This window comes from Barbus barbus (assembly GCF_936440315.1).
Source record: "Barbus barbus genome assembly, chromosome: 37".
Taxonomy (NCBI): Eukaryota; Metazoa; Chordata; class Actinopteri; order Cypriniformes; family Cyprinidae; genus Barbus; species Barbus barbus.
In genome coordinates this window covers 10015230-10033182 of record NC_136715.1, presented here as the reverse complement: position 1 = coordinate 10033182, position 17953 = coordinate 10015230, and the positions used below count along the sequence as shown (strand labels likewise).

At 36.1% G+C, this 17953-nt stretch overlaps 1 protein-coding gene across 1 annotated transcript; it reads left to right on the top strand.

Moving 5' to 3' along the window:
• Positions 1–3053: 3053 nt before the first annotated feature.
• Positions 3054–9349, top strand: LOC306856506 (gastrin-releasing peptide receptor-like; the record flags this gene model as incomplete). Its single annotated transcript, XM_079395845.1, has 3 exons — positions 3054–3454; positions 5926–6277; positions 7116–9349. 3 exons carry the CDS (start codon positions 3054–3056, stop codon positions 7497–7499), a joined length of 1137 nt encoding a protein of 378 aa, XP_079251971.1. The 3' UTR covers positions 7500–9349.
• Between the last annotated feature and the right edge of the window lie 8604 nt (positions 9350–17953).

Below are 17953 nucleotides of genomic sequence, written 5' to 3'. Positions count from 1 at the left end.
TAGTTACCTTATATTACCATTACTTTCTTAGGTAAGTACACTCTAGGTACACCGTAAGTACATGTAAGTACACGTTTTGTAAAATAAAGTGCAACCCCAAATTCATTTGTTGATTCAGTTCAGGTTAATACTAGTGTTGATGTTGCAAAGTTCAGCTGCAGATAAAGCTATAAAGAAGACAATAGTGGTGTTATTTACCTCAATTCAGTTCAAGTTTTGTTCTCATCCAATAGTGTCAGTGCAGTCAAATCAATAACATCAGCATTTCATTGTCAGGCATAAACTGTTGCTGTAAATATTGCCATCAAAACCACTGATTACTTAGAAGATTACCAGTGAACCTCAGCATGCAGAGGGCAATCTCCATTTATCCTCAACACATCAGCCAACTTCATCAGAACCTGCAAGTAAAAAAAAACCTAAAACAAGCAGAAAGTGTCTTACAACACAGACAAGAAAGTTTTTTTTTTTTTGATTGAAGTGCTTGAGTGGGTTTTGTGAGGTTATTGTATTATCAGAGGAGAAGAGCAGAAAAGCATATTGCTTTTTGATTTAAAGTATGTTTCAGAGTGAAACTGAGGTGGACCATTTCACCGGCAAATCAAAGGGACGGTGTGGGGTGGTCTGGGAAGGGGCAGGCCTGGTGAATGCATTCTAAAAAATGTCTTTTGTGTAACATCCCCTTTCTTCGTGTAATACAGGATTATCTTGCCTACACAATGGGAGCTCAGTCTTTGCCCTATTCATTCACAACTGGTGAAGATAAGCTAGGACATTTCTGTTATCGCTAGACACACTTCATCCATTCTCCCATGCAGCTGCAGGACCCACACATTGACTATAATCTGGTACCTCATAATGTTGATGAAAGTTGTGTATATGACTTAGTTTATAAGGCATTGTAAGAGGTTTTCTCCACTACAGACAGATCTTTCATCATGTGGCTGTACAATGAAGCCTGTTTCCATGAACAGCTATGCCTTGTGTTGATAGCTGGTGTCTCTTGTGTATTATGTAGTAGTTGTTTAATAGATGCACATCGGCATTCAAGGTATTGATTCACTGTGCAACTGTAATGGCTCAAGACAAACAGATACGTTGCATCCCTGATACCAATCAGTTTCGGTTCAGCTCATTAACGCACTGCAAATTTGAAAGTAAGATTTGATCTTCTCTGTGTTTATGATTTTCATCTAATAAACTGAAACCTTGACACTGTGTTAAGTGTCAGCTTCTCTATTTTGTCATAAACCTGTCTTGGGTATCACATTCAAAGTCTGTTTCTGTGGAAAATGTATATCTTCTGCCGTAGTATCAGACTATTGAGTAGATGGCTATACCAACATGCTTCAAAGCCGAGCACTATTTATGTTTATGCCAGAGTGCAGGTTTGTCATTGAGGATTAGGCCTACATATAATAAAAGGATTCTGAAAGTGTTTTCAAGACTATTAATGTGTTCTTCTCATCATATTTATCAGTGTGCTTCCTTGTTCCACACCAATAGCACCTTATCTGACCCATCCAAGTCTCCAACAAGCTGATGAGTTGAATCAGGTTTGTTTGATTAGAAAAAAGTTATGTTGATGTTTCCCGGAACAGGCTGAGGAAAGACTTTTCTGTGCAGGCAGAATTTTAAAATATGCCTGTAATAATAATTTGCAGTTGCCAGGGGATCTATAGCTGACATTTCATGCCCAGTTGCATAGCTGGAAAAGTCAACACTTCCTCATAGCTGCCCTAACTATCAAGACATTAGAAAAAATGGTATCCATAATCTGAAATACTTTGCCCTAACTTCACAATGTTAAACAATAAAACACAACTTCAATATTTATTAGGGGAAAAAAGAGATTGTATCTTGCTAGCAGCTAGTCAACAAATCAGTGATTCCCACACACACACACACACACGCACACACACACATACCACTCTGAATTTTAAATTTGTTTATTTATTTTAAATACACATTTGTTCTAGATTCAGTGTAAACACTATGCTTTGGTAATACATTGTAACAATCGTCATGCCAATAAAGCACATATTGTATTGAATTGTTTTGTTGAATCTCTCTCTCTCTCTCTCTCTCTCTCTCTATCTATCTGTTGTAAACTTATTATAGGCTAATTTTACATAATAATATTATTATTAATAATAACATATATATGGAAATAGAATTTATAATTTTTGTATTCAGAAAAGTAAATAAACTCTTAATAATGCTTTGAAAATCCACTTCTTGCAAAAATTTATTTAAAAATGTAAATGTAAAGTTCACATTACATTTCATAATAATCCCATTTTAACATTTCATTCAACATTCCATTTTTTTTAAATACAGAATGCAAATTGGATTATGAATTATCATCATAGTAATGCTGTCTAGATACGCGGTTTAGTACGTTTACAGAGAGCCTTTATGAAGTATTCTAGAGATAGCCTGTAAAGTAACTGCACAATAGGTTATTTCATTAATGCATTTCATGACACATTCAACAGTTGTTAATCGTTCAATGCATCTTTCAATGAACAATTTGTGTGTGTGTGTGTGTGTGTGTGTGTGTGTGTGTGCACCTGGTATTCATCACGTCCTGGGGACCAAATGTCCCCACAAGGATAGTAATACCAGTAAATCTTAATCTTGTGGGGACATTTTTTGGTCCCCATGAGGAAACAAGCTTATAAATCATACAGCATAAAGTTTTTTGAAAATCTAAAAATGCAGCATGTTTCCTGTGAGGGCTAAGTTTAGGTGTAGGGCTGGTGTAGGGCAATAGCACATACAGATTGTACAGTATAAAAACCATTACGCCTATGGGATGTCCCCATAAAACATGGAAACCCAACGTGTGTGTGTGTGTGTGTGTGTGATCCTCTGCACTTGAGAGCGCAGGCGCATCAATTTGGCATATAGGAGCCAAACCTCACATGGACTCTTCATTTGCGCACAGGATGCGCTGGAGAGGAATATCACCGGAACAAACCGTGTTCATGGTAATATTCCTGTGTACTGGACACTTGAGATTAAAAATGAACACTAGCTGATCTGATAACATGTCTGACATAACATTAACACCGACTGACGAAGTAAAGTTCCTGGACGACACTGCGGAGCGCATCAACATCAGCGCCGCTCCGGAGCATCCGCACTTGCGATCAGGCATCATTATCGCCACCGTTTACGCGCTCCTCATTACTGCTGGACTAATCGGTAATGTAACGCTCATTAAGACGTTTTGCATCGTGAAATCCATGCGCAATGTCCCCAATCTGTTCATGTCGAGTCTTGCTCTGGGAGACGTGCTGCTGCTGGTCACCTGCGCGCCCGTGGATGCCAGCAAGTTTCTAGCGGATGAGTGGCTTTTCGGGCGGATGGGCTGTAAACTCATCCCGTTCATCCAGCTGACATCGGTTGGAGTCTCGGTGTTTACGCTCACAGCGCTGGCAGCGGACAGGTAGCAAAATATAGCTATATAGCCTGTTCTTGATTTGCCTCAGTGTGGTTTAGAGAGCAAAAACTTTAATTGATGGCAACATTTTACAAGGCTGCTATTTCTGTTTAAACCCACTATTCACAGTAAGATAAACAGCTTTTTTTCTCCCCACATTCTTCAAATCATGATTAGCCTAGGTCTATTTCAGCAAAAGCAGGAAATCGTGTAAAACGGGACATTACGTTTCATGATTGATTGCCTCTTAAATATCAGGAAGCAATTAAAATATGAAAGTCATTAATTACCTCCTCCAGAGTCATATGTGATTGAGAGTGAGAATGGGAATGCTCTTCTACAAAAATACAAATAAGCTACAAAAAAAAATTGGTTAAAATGGAGATAGAAGATGTTGCAAAATCATATTGAATTATTTGCAAGGGTCTGTTTTGAGTAGCCTGGGTTTGTTTAGTCATTAGCTAGTACAGTGTGACTAACAGGTAGCGGTGGAACTGGACTGGCATACCTTGATTAGTTACAGGGCTGATAGACCAGTAACAAATTATGTGATATTCCTTCATTACCATATATGATGATATGACATGATTTTTCAGTAGGAATGGTAACACTTAAGGTAGCCTATGCCAATAACAACACAAATAAGGTTCCATTTATTAATGTCAATATGAACTAACAATGAAAAATATTTCTAATGCATTCTTAGTTAATGTTAATTTCAACATTTACCAACTCATTATTAACATCAAAAGTTCTATATGTTAATATTATTTAATGGATTACCCTAACATGAACTAAAAATGAATAGTATTTTTATTAACTAATGTTATCTAAGATTGATAAATACTGTAACAAATGTATTGCTCATTGTAGTTAAAGTTAACTGATGCATTAGGACACCTAATGGTACCTTATTGTAAAATGTTACTGGAAAATTCAATACAACATGTAAACTATAAACTTAAAGTCACTGTCCCACTTCTGCTGATGATCTGTCCCACTTGTCAAAACAATTCAGGAGAAAAGCAGTGCCTGTGTTCATATACATCTGTCATGATCACATAAGTTTTTATATTTAAGATGTTTTAGCAACACACACACACACACACCCTTCATGGTCTGTCTGTTCTCCTGGGGAAGTGTGTGACTTGGTGTGTAATAGTAGCAGATGAGGGGAAATGAAAAATAACATGCCTAATGATGTAGAAAAATGAACTGCTTCCTCTGTCTGTTAGTGTTGATGCTAGAGCACTGAAGAGTAACACGTGGACCTGGAGAGCAATGGATCAACTGAGGGTTAAGCTGTACTATTAAATGAGAAACATTGGTGACATTCTGTGGTGACATGATTGGTGTTTTTATGAACTTCATATGTAGGTGAACAGTCACGAACAGATGGCACTCGTATGTGGGAGGATCTTTTCCTGTGGTCTGCGTTCAGGGCTTTAGAACCACCTTCTAGTGGTCTGATATTTTCTGATAAACCTTTTCAGCGGCCTTAGTTCTTTCTATTCATTTTTCCCATAGGGATTTTTTAAAAGTATTCCTTAAAGCATTATACGTCATGAACCAAACCAACCATGTATAAGGTGTCACAACACTACAAACTTTAATTTGAAGCAAGAAATATTTGAAAATGGAACAAAAAGACCAGACTAATTATGGAAAGACTAAAATCCCATGAAGCACTGCAAATGACAATTAAATAACAGTGACAGAGAAATAAACAACTACTAAAGATTATGATTATGTAGGTAGAAACAATATATTTTTACATCTATTGCAAAATCTGTAAATATGTCAACTTAATTGCATCATTCGCAGTGCTTCATGGGAGTGGGTGGTCACTAAAAAGCTCTTTTTGGTGTGATTTGCTTTTTTCAGTTCTCTGATTTATTTGAAGAATCATGAGTAGTGTAGTTTTTCATGGGTAGTGTAGTTAATGCAAAGATTAAATAATGTGAAATGTGATATAATCTATTAGCAACCTCATAACTCACAGTAGGTCTGTCATTTAGCAATTTAAGCTACTGTGTAAAAAAAAATAATAATTCCCATGGAGAATATAATTGGGATGTTTGCTTACGGAATCTGACTTTTGTGTTTTAGTTCCTAATATTCTTTATCATCCATATAGGAATGCTGTTTCATGACTGCTTAGAAACCTTTATGAATCAAGCTGTATTATTTCATACAAATGCAGCTAGTGCCATTTTGATGGTAATGCTACTAGGGGGTTGGGAACATTAGGTTACATACAACTGGACTGAACAGCAGCCCATAGAGATAAAAATGCAGTTAACAGACCTCAGTTGCATGAGAGTTCCCTTTATTTATCCTGCCCTATGCCATGAGTTAATTAGTCATGTCTGTTCAACCAAACAGTCATCATTTTCTTTTTATGTGTGTTCGTTCTTAAGGTTAGATTATTAATTAAAATGGCTCCTTCTGTTCCCGGGTCCTTTTCTGTCTCTTAGATACAAGGCCATTGTCAAGCCAATGGATATCCAGGCGTCTAAAGCCTCGCTAAAAGTCTGCCTTAGGGCTGCATCAATCTGGCTGCTTTCCATGATCCTGGCCATTCCTGAGGTGGTGTTCTCCGATCTACACACCTTCTACATTCCAGAAACCAATGAGACTTTTAAAGCATGTGCCCCATACCCTCACGCTGGAGACCTGCACCCCAAAATCCATTCCATGGCTTCCTTCCTTATTTTGTACATCATTCCTCTCTTCATTATTTCTGTGTACTACATCTTTATTGCCAGGAGTCTGATTCAGAGCACGATTAACATGCCTGTGGAGGGAAATGCACACATTCGGAGGCAGGTGAGAAGTAGTGCTTTTGTTGAGTTTAGAATGGTTTTTAACATTCCGACTTCAAGAGATGTGTTTATGACAAGCACAATGTAATTTAAAAAATATTGATTTGTTTGTATTTTGAATTTAGCCTTTTCTGTGTTAATCTACAAATTCAATAATTCAATTTAATTATCGTTTTTTTTCAAAGAATGAGTTTTTCCAAACACATATATATTTTATTTTATATGGATCATATATATAGAACTTGCCTTTCCATTACGGAGTGTGCCAGCATTTCCATTAGCCAGAGTCCATGAGACAGCATCTATAATGTTAAAGTGAACCTCTTTGTTTGTCCCAATTGTTCTTGAATGGTGATTCGGATTCGCCTATAAAGTTGTCCAAATAAAGTCCTTAGCAATGCATATTACTAATCAAAAATTAAGTTTTGATATATTTACAGTAGGAAATTTACAAAATATCTTCATGGAACATGATCTTTACTAAATATCCTAATGATTTTTGGCATAAAAGAAAAATCTATAATTTTGACCCATACAATGTATTTTTTGGCTATTGCTACAAATACACCCCAGCGACTTAAGACTGCTTTTGTGGTCCAGGGTCACATTTGTCAAACAAACAATTAGCCCCACCCCAAAATCACGCCATTGGTTGAGTTTGTGTTGCTGTGTCAGGCTGGTCAGGAACTTGAAACAGCTGGAATAGTATTTTTAATAGCATTTTTAATTGAAAAATTGCACACTTAAACTAAAAAATAATATCATTAGATGATCTGAGGACAGACTGTGATTTTGACTTTTCTGCACATGTGATATTTACCTCTGTGCTTTGTAAACCATAGACTGAGTCACGGATGCGGCTTGCCAAGACGGTGCTGGTGTTTGTGGGTCTCTTTGCCATCTGCTGGCTCCCAAACCATGTGATTTACCTCTACCGGTCCTACCATTATACAGAAGTGGACACCTCAATGACCCATTTCATCTCCAGCGTGTGCGCACGTATCCTTGCCTTCACCAACTCTTGTGTGAATCCCTTTGCTCTCTACCTGCTCAGCAAATCCTTTAGAAAGCAATTCAACAAACAGCTTTGCTGCTGCTGCCCATCCATCTTGATGCATTCACAAAGCACTAGGTGTAACAATACACGACTGAGTTCAATCAAAAGCACCCAGAACCACTCTGTGGCCAGCTTCAGCCTTGTCAACGGCAACGTTGTCTGTCATTAGAGTTAAACATCAATTACTAATTCTACCCAAAAATGAAAATGTATGCATTGTTTAAAATTTTACATTTGCAACAGCATACAGGTTTGGTGACAGAATTTCCAGTTTTAGGAACTGTTCCTTTTAAAATAATTGAAAATAAAATAAAATAAAAAAACATTAGTTGTTGAAACCACATAAAATTAGGAAGGTTTTGTGCCTGCTGGTTATTATTGGTTATTTCTTATCTGAAAGCACAAATGAAAATACAATCAAATGAGGACAATGGAAAATGTTTTGGACTGTGAGACTTTCGGTTATCTGTATCTGAATTCTAACTCCGTTGCAATCAGTGGCGTTTCCCTATGTTTTTTTTTGTTTGTCTGTTTGTTTATTGAAACGCCACTGATTGGAATGAATGTTGGTAATTAATGTTGTTAATGAACTGTTAGTTAATGCAAATTTTTAAAGATATTTAAATATAAATGTCTATGCTTGCCTGGAATAAATTTGCTTATACTGAGAGGCACATGGGGCCTGAAGGAATTCATCTGAGGGTACGCACAGAGAGGAGTTTTATTTATTTATTTATTTTTATTTTGGTTGGAAAACTTAAACTAAAAGTTCAAACCTGGAACAAGGACTCCCTGGTAAAAGAGACACTGTCTCTCAACAGGACCTTTCTGGTAAAGTAAAATAACAAAATAAATAAATACAAAAAATATATATTACATGCTAATATTAAAAATTCAAAAACTCTCACGGACTTGTACAAGACTTACGAGATTCTTCAGACCAAACAACAGTAGACCTGATCAGAACGAAGGTGTCTCTAGACATGTTTTATACATTTTAAAACATGAAAATAACCAAAAAGTAATGAAATGGTCAAAGACATCCATCTAATGTATGTTCAAATAGGAAAACAACTGAAAAACATGAGCAAGGTGAATTTCGCAATTTTACATTTTGTATTATATGAATATGATCTTAATTGTATTTTCTCATGATCTAATGATATTGAGTTCATGCTGTTTGTTCCCTACATTCTTAGGTATCGTGTTTTACTTACTGTGAATCCGCTATAAATGATTTGCAAACCCAAAGGTTTGGCCATTTTACTGAAAAGAAAGAACCGACCACCGTGTATCATAGTATGTACAGCCACAGGTGCCACTGAAGAGGCAAACATTTTCAGTGTAAACCAATGAACAAAGATTATTATTAGTTTGTTTTATTTGCAGTTTTTGGATAGATATTTTTATGGTGTCTTGCAGTTCTAATAAATTTATAGAGGTAACCGGGACTGTGATTATTCTGAATAATTGGATGTCTTTTCATGGAGATTTTTGCTGTTAAGTTTATAGAGGTTGATTCAGAAAAAGTACTTCTTTCCAATGTGAAAAAAATGTGCATCCTTGTCTGCTTTACATGATAAAAGTAAAGAAAAAAAGATCATTGGCTAATGTTCTTGCTGTATTACTTCATCAGTATTGTGTACAAGGTGAACCCTGGTAAGAAACGGGTCGCATTTGCTGAAGGACGCATGCTTTCGTGGTGCCTTTAAGAGATAATTCTTTGTATTTCCAAGAAATAGAAAATGTTTTCTGCATTGCTGTTTTGTGGCTCAGTCCTTCGTGCTGCTTTTTTATTGTATTTGCCAAAGAGCATGGTAGCAAACTAATGAAGCTTTTCATTTTGTACATGTCGTACACTGCTCTAAAAAGGACACTATAAGACGAAAAGAAAACTATTTTACCTGTAATGAAGTTAATGTGCAATCATGTTGTTGTTGTTGTGGACTTGTGATCTTGTTTCACATGAAGAAACTCAAGTGTATTTGAAATTGTGAATAAAATGGTGCATTTACCTGCTAAAATAGCTGCATATTACATGGGATTGTCCATTTTTGAAAGATTGGTGTGTATGAATAGTACAATAATCTACAAGCAATTTTGAAAAGACAACAAAACAAAAGAAAAAGGCAGTCAACTATTACTAATGGAGAGATAATACTATAGCAAATAGGGGAGGATGAAGGATAAAGATGCATTTTGTCCCATCAGAGTGGTGTAGTTACAACACTTACCAGAAGGGGCAAACTGGACCATGCTTAACCTTGACCTCTTGGATGAGCTGAGCAACCGGTGCACAATTATTAGTCTGACTGATTCTAAGAAAGATAAAAGCAATGACATTTAAATGCATCATGTTGGATGACCATACAGTATATGACCTTTTAATAAACCATGTGGGATCAAAACTCATTTGGAGGTCCTCAATTTTGGCCAGATCAGATATTGATGTTATGAACACAGAATATTTAGGTGGATTATTATTTTTTTCTTTAATTTTGTAAATCAGTATTATCTCACCAAGTATTTTCTCACCAACCCCTCTTTAGAGATATATAACAGAGCCATGTCTGTCCCTTAGAGAAATCTGAGGAGATTAGACTGAGTAAAAATCTATGTATGGGAAGCAGAACGTGGTGTCGAGGTCAGTCGGACCTTTTAAGAATGCTTGTACTGGAAAATATCAGTTGTTTTCCCACCGTTTTATTTTCTCTGTTGTCAAATAATCAATCTGTTCTTAATGTTAAAAAGACTTTATTTGTTTGCCTACACTCACCCATTACTGTTTTTGCTTTGTTTTAAGACCTTTTTTCCTGTAAATTTCCTGTTTTTGTAGTTATACTGTAAAAAGTGATAAGTTGACTTAACTTAAAAAAAATTTGGAAACCCGTTGCCTTAAAATTATCAAGTAAATAATCATTTAAAAAAATAAGTTAAGTGAATTGTCAAGTTCACTTAACTTATTTTTTTTAATTATTATTTACTTAAAACATTTTAAGGCAATGGGTTTCCTCAATTTTTTTAAGTTAAGTCAACTTATCACTTTTTATAGCAAAAACTAAAACCATAACAAAATGTTATTGTTATGGTAATGGTAAATGTTATTTAAATCATAATACATGTTCAATGAAATAAAATATAAAAAAGAAACCTATTTTATTTGTGCTAGTTGTCAAGGCAACATTTATTATTTTAAATGAGCTGAACTTGATGTACTAAAACTATAACTGAAATAAAAATGAATAAAAGCTATAGACTTGTAACTATAGAAAAATTACTAAAACTAATTCAATAACCAACACTCTCTCCACCCTCAATACCACGACTGAGGTGAGACCCTTGAGCAAGGCACCGAACCCCCAACTGCTCCCCGGGTGCTGCAGAAATGGCTGCCCACTGCTCTGTGTGTATGTTCACTACTGTGTGTACACTTGGATGGGTTAAATGCAGAGCACAAATTCCGAATATGGGTCACCATTGGGAGTATGTGGTACACAAGCATGTGGGCATGACTCTACATAACGACATGTTAGTATTTATATATAAAAAAAAAATATATATATATATATATATATATATATATATACATATTTAGTATTTCTGAAAATAAATTGTGTACCTTTCTGCATATACAATTGTGTTGCATCATGTTGTACGAGGCTCCAGATCATTAATTTAATTATTATGTTGTTTTGGTAATCTGTCAGTTTCTTGGCTAAGACTTTGCAAAAACAAGCTATAGCCTTTGATCTTTTATCAGATATTTTTAAAAGCTTCTGTCCTCTGATGCTATCGCTTTAATTAAGTAAAACCACTGAAAACGCTTCCTGAGCTACTGGACTGTACATAACCCTTGACAACTGTTTTGCTTTAGAAACAAAATGTGCTTATTGCATAAAAAGCCATATCATGCAGAAAGAGAAAAATCTTGATAAACTACAGAAGTTTAAAAACAGAAATAAATGCATATTCTCTTTAAAATGTAAATATATATATATATATATATATATATATATATATATATATATATATATATATATATATATATATATATATATATATATATATATATATATATATATATATATATATATATATATATATATATATATATATATATATATATATATATATATATATATATTAGTGCTGTAAAATGATTAATCGATTAATCCAAAATAAAAGTTTTTGTTCACATAACATATGAGTGTTTACTGAGTTTATTATGCATATATAAATACAAACACATGCATGTATATATTTATAATATTTATAAAAATATTAACATGTAAATACATGTTATACTGTATGTGTGTGTATTTATATATACATAATAAATAAACTCAGTAAATACTCATATATAGGGGAAGTCGTGTACTCTCAAAGTCATATATAGGGGAAGTCATATATAGGGGAAGTCGTGGCCTAATGGTTAGAGAATTGGACTCGTGGTCGAAAGGTTGCGGGTTCGAGTCCCCGGCAGGCAGGGATTGTAGGTGGGGGGAGTGAATGTCCAGCGCTCTCTCCACCCTCAATACCACGACTGAGGTGCCCTTGAGCAAGGCACCGAACCCCCAACTGCTCCCCGGGCGCCGCAGCATAAATGGCTGCCCACTGCTCCGTGTGTGTGTGTGTGTGTGTGTGTGTGTGTGTGTGTGTGTGTGTGTGTGTGTGTGTGTGTGTGTGTGTGTGTGTGTGTGTGTGTGTGTGTGTGTGCGTGTGTGTGCGTGCGTGCGCGTGCGTGTGCGTGCGTGCGTGCGTGCGCGCGTGCGCGCGTGTGCATGCATGCATTTGTTCACTACTCACTGCTGCGTGTGTGCACTTGGATGGGTTAAACGCAGAGCACCAATTTCGAGTATGGGTCACTATACTTGACAATCCGTCACGACTTTTTTTGACTTTATATTATGTAAACAAAAACTTTTATTTTGGATGTGATTAATCGCGATGAATCATTTGACAGCACTAATATATATATTTTATTCATGTCCTCATGATTTGGATAAATAGTGTAAAAAGTGAGTTATTAGGCTAATTTAGCCGGCAAAAGGGTAAAAGAAAGTGTGTACCAAGCATTGTATACTTAATAAAATGACAGGAAGTGCATTAAAATTCCTGGTATTTTACTGAGTACAGAGTCCATTAAAAGAACATCATTCTTATGTTATTGTGATTGGACCCATATTTCTTACTGCAGATATGTTATTCACTTCCTCCATGCCTATTTCTGGCTACTTCAGATGAAAAAGAAAGCTTTGCAGTATTTATGTCAACTCTCCTGCATTTGGAGACTTCTTCCCCATTCGAAGCTACTGAACTGGGAAACAATGGGAATTATTTGGGGTGCCCTGTGCTCCTTTTGTTAGGAGTTGTAAAGATGTTACTGTTTCTCTGACAGGCTATGCATGATTTCTCATGAAATATTAATTTAGCCTGAGGAAATATTAGACAGATGCACAAAGTCACTGTCGACTTCACTTAATGATTCTCAAAAAACTTCAATTTCTTTTATTTTATTTCCTTTTTTTTTGTAAGTGATAATGTACTGTCAGATAATGACAGTGGACTGTACATTGTCTGGATTACTACACAATTAATTTAGAAATAAATATGGATTTGTGTGGAGACTGGAAAACGATAACTTCTAAATTGAAGTTAGAATCCATCATGCCAGCATTCAACAGTTACTCATGAAAAAGTGGATAGACACATGACGAGGAGGAGTTTATTACATTTCAGTTTCATTACAACTGTCACGGGACTGGGCATCCCAGTAAAATGATGCCAAACTGATATTGTTATTCTGAGAGAAATCAAAGAACTCAATAGCTGAATGCAATAATCTACATCCAAATTGCAATAGAAAGTTTATTTTTCCCCCAGCAGAACTGTTTTCAAAGCATGTGCTGTAATGTACACTAAATCATGAATGAATCTTATGAAGAATACGGAAAGGTGATATTCATTTTGACATTCTCTTCTTTTAGATTTGACCATGCTTAAAAAAATCATTTATATATGGGACAGTGACAGTGGTTTGAGAAGGTCTGTGAAGTGACATGGATTAAATGTAGAAGTGTCAGGATGAGGCAGCTAGAAATTTTGAGTTGCCCAATTTGATTTGTCTTTCCTTTATGAATGACCGGCAACTCTGAAATATATAGTTGTTGTGGCTCTTGACACCACATCATCTCAAATGAAAGGCTTGAATTGACTGCCCATGTTTTCAATCAGAAAGCCTTCAAAAAAATGACAGGAAAGTGGTCGAAAAGATATCAGCAAGTTTGGAAAACTGTTCACTGCTTTGTGTGTTGGCTGTTGATTGAACGGGGATACAGAGCAAGTATAATATACTTGGAATGCAGAATATAGACCACTTTTATGAAAATTTGATGGTGTTGTTTGGCAGTTGTGGAGCTTGACAACCCTGGTTCACATTCAACTTTCATTGGATAAAAATAGACCTGCCAGGGTATTCAATTTTTGTGTTCTGTGGAACAGAGAAAGTATTTTAATTTACTTTCAGGTAGGTAAGTTTAAACTTTTTTTGAATTTTCAGTTTTCATTTTTGGGTGAACTATTCTTTTGAGACACCAGCACAGAAAGAAAAATTGTAAGTGCATTTCTAAATTCTTTGTTCCTACTAAAACAGCCATACAAGAAATCTACAGTGGCTTTCTATGCAAAGGAAATTATGAAAATGGGATCATTCCATTAATTGCCTTTGTGCTCAACAACACAATATAGATTACAGAAATAGCATCCTCTGTTGTCCACCTACATGCATCAGCAACTATGTGGTAATTAGTCACACAAAAAAACATTACTTGATGCAATATATAATTTTCCTTAATTGTATATATTAAAGAAATAAATGGAGGCCAGGGAAGAAAAAAAAAATTGATTTGTGTAGATTTGTTCTGCAAGGATTTCATTTATTAAAAAGCTGATACACTAAAAACATAAAGTACACAGAACACACATAAGTGTTAAAGATAATGTCAACAATATTCACAAAGAACTGTTTAAGGCAATTTAAAACATTTAGGTCTGGTTTCACAGACAGGGCTTAGACTACGCCCGGATTAGGCCATAGTTCAATTAGGACATTTAAGTAATTTGTATAATTGGGCCTTAGAAAAAAAAAATACTGGTGTCCATATTGAGACAAAACAAAGACTTTGATATTTTTTAAGATCAATCAGTGTAATTTTCTTTCAGTTGAAACAACTCAGGCTTACATTTTAGTCTAGGACTAGGCTTAAGCCTTGTCTGTGAAACTGGGGGAAAGTCACCAAAATTAAAAGTCTCCTTATCCTTATGAGCTGCACTAGACTGTACCATTTTGAACTCCCCTCTAGGGCCAGTATTAAAATTACATAAGAGCCAGACAGAAATATCTAAACAAGATCAGAGCTTATTATAAAAGTCATAATCTTATAACTTGAAAAGCACCTAGAGTTCAGGCAGGTTCAGGGCACTAATATTTCAGTGTGAGGAACACAGACATAAACAGCCACGAGACGTTCTAATTTTCTAATTTTTCATGTTTTATTTGGTCTTGCACTTCTTCTATGCCCTGGAACCCTTTCATGTAGCTATGAGGACAAATGCTGCCCTTTCGCATGCCAATGATCATTGTCTCATTGTGGCAGGCTAACCTGAATGAGTATCTGTGTGAGAATGTTGCGTAGACATGTCGGCACTGGACCTTTAGAACTGTAATATGAAACTGATCTCAAAGACCACCAGAAAAAGAAAGAGCTCGGTCTACTGTCAAAACTGTTTTATACTAAACAGTTGGAGGTTTCTTGGCTCTTGTATCCTAAAATTGTTCTCAAATCCAATACACTTTGCTAACTTGAAGTAGCTAATAGCCTAAATTAATCAGTTCCTTTTGACAGCTTGAGCATAAATGGAATTGATTTTGAGTCAAACACTTGATTAAAAGCAGAAGACAAACAAAAGAGTTTACTGCAGCAATTCTGAATCATTCCAGTTGTAACAAACAAACCTGATTATATGAATTTAAATTGTGTTACGAAAACAGCAAAAGGTTTATCAAATAAATTAGCTTAATATTCCCATTGTCTTGTTTGATTTTACCCTTTCAAAATAAGGATCAAGCTAAAACGATCATTTAGAGTTATTTACCAAAATTTAGGTACAGATTGAAAGAGACACCTATTTTAAAATTATATAATACTTTCAAAACTTTCAGGTGAACTCCATGAAATATTTAATTTGCTAATTCCAGTCAGTTTGTGCGGCACATTTCAGCATGCATTATTATGAATCTGTTTATGAATGATGGCACAGTTAGAAACAATGTCGTACTCAGTAGAAAAGTCGATTAGGGTGCATGAAGTCTTAAAGGCACAACAACAAGACATTGCCAGAGAAAATTGTAATAAACAAAATTATGCACACAAATATTTGCTTAAATATATGAGCGGACCTCAGGGAAAATTTAAATAATAAAGAAGTGTGATGTAACACCTTTGAAGTGCCTTTCATGTGAAGAGAGATTAGATGCACATGCTTAGATCATGCTTGATAGACCATCTGTTGCCTGCACTGTGACCTGAAAAATTACTTGAATATTCATTTTGGCAGCATGGTGGGGAGTCACCAGAGACACAAGAGTAGAGACACAACGTGAGAATTTCCCATGATTGCATAAGGGGGCCTACTGATGGATGTTTTCCAGTGGTCACACAGAAAAGAATGATTTACAGTCCCTAAGTGAAGAGATGAACAGAACAAGAGGCTGAGGGCAGTGGGGTTGCGGTGAGTGCTGGAAGTTTAGGGACGCGAAGAGGCTGGAGTGTGCATTTGGCACAAAGTGATCCGTAAAGGTCAAGATGTCTTGGACAACTCCCAGGCATTTAACACTCAACAATTGTGTGACCTTCAACAGTAATGGACTGAGAGCGTGTGGGGAAGTCACAACCTGGAGGAAGAGGATGTCCGAACTGTCAAGGATGAGCTTAAGGAGATGAATAGGTGCCTGAGTGAAAATGTCAGGAGTGGCAGGTTGTCTTTTCCGTGGAATATATGTGGAAAGTAGTTCATTTCAGGAAATAAGCGGCATTCAGTACAAAAATACTGATTTGTTCACCCATGTACTACAACCACTGCTGTCACAGCCCTGTATTTTGAAAGAATTTCACAGCATTTCAACTCAGACTTGCAAGCAAGAGTCAAAAAAACATGACAAACAGCAACATGTAATTAAATTTCACTGTTATGCATATATTAATTTAATAAATGTTTAATGTCATCATATTATTTTGAATATTGCTACAAAAAAAAATAAAAAATCTACGCACCGTCTGAATCGGTGAGTCGTTTTGTGAATCGGTTCATTTAAATTAAGCATTTAAATGATCCGATTCACTAAAATGAATTAGATCTTTCAATGCTTCATCTGCGCCAGAGTGAGTTTAGAGAATCGTGTTAGTTATGATGAGGCTGCTGTTGCAATAAAGTGTTGCAGAGAATAGCGTTTAAGCGGTTTGTCATGTTAAATCTCTACTCATCGTAAAAAAACGGATCAGCTAGTTTTTGAGAACAGCTGAGTTGGCTACTGTCGCAAAACTGTCCTTGCATGTGCGAGCCAACTACATGTTATTTTAGTTTGTTTGGAGTCAGCTTTGACATCTGTTATTCCTGTTATCATCAGACAGGGTAACACATCAGAACACGAGTCATGGTGCTTTTAAAAAAGTTAAGTGTTAATTAATTATTTATTCAAGTTTGCCCCCAAGCTGCTTAGACCTCTCATTAATGTCATGGCTATATGGTAGCCTACTCTGTGAGTGTTTCCATGGAAATCTCACCAGAGGAAGAATACATCACAACCACAATGGACACTAGCTCCTTGTTTGAGAAGATTAGCCGGGCATTACTGGCTACATAAAGAAAACTCGCCAGGAAATTAGAAATACTTTGTGTGTAGCCTATAAACAGGAACAGAAGAAGTCAGGGTTTAAATTGAGCCGGGGCCATCCAGGGCTGAGCCCCAGCACATAGACTCCAGGGCTCGACATTAAAGGCAGGGTAAGTGATTTCTGGAAGCCAATGTTGATACAATGTTGCTATACCTCAAAAGGGACTCGCCCCTATTTTGATAGATCCGCCCCACATATACATAGCCTACGCAACCTAGGCAACGATTAGTTCTGTAAAACATAAGCCGCTTTTCCACTGAAATTACCTGGAACAATATGTCCTGTTGCTGTCTGCATTTCCATCGCGGTCTAAACTACCGAGATTAGGCAAATAGTCTGGTGACTTGACTTTAGGTCTGCGCGTGTTCCTCAATACCAAGTATGCAAATTTCGGACTTGCATCCTCGGTAATTCGGACTTCACGAGTTAGACTTGGGAGTGTGAACTCCCGCGGACGGAGCGACGCAAGTCAGGCAATTCTGCAAAGAGCAGCGTACTTGATAATGTCAATCAGCTTGCCTTGACTGCTGCAATCTTCCTCACTGTATTTACAGACGAAACCAAACACCACTGCCTCTTTCGCTTTCATTTAAACATTAATAGCTGCAGAAATGTAGTTCAGGGAACGTACATACATTACAATGAAGCAAAATATTATATCAAACATTGC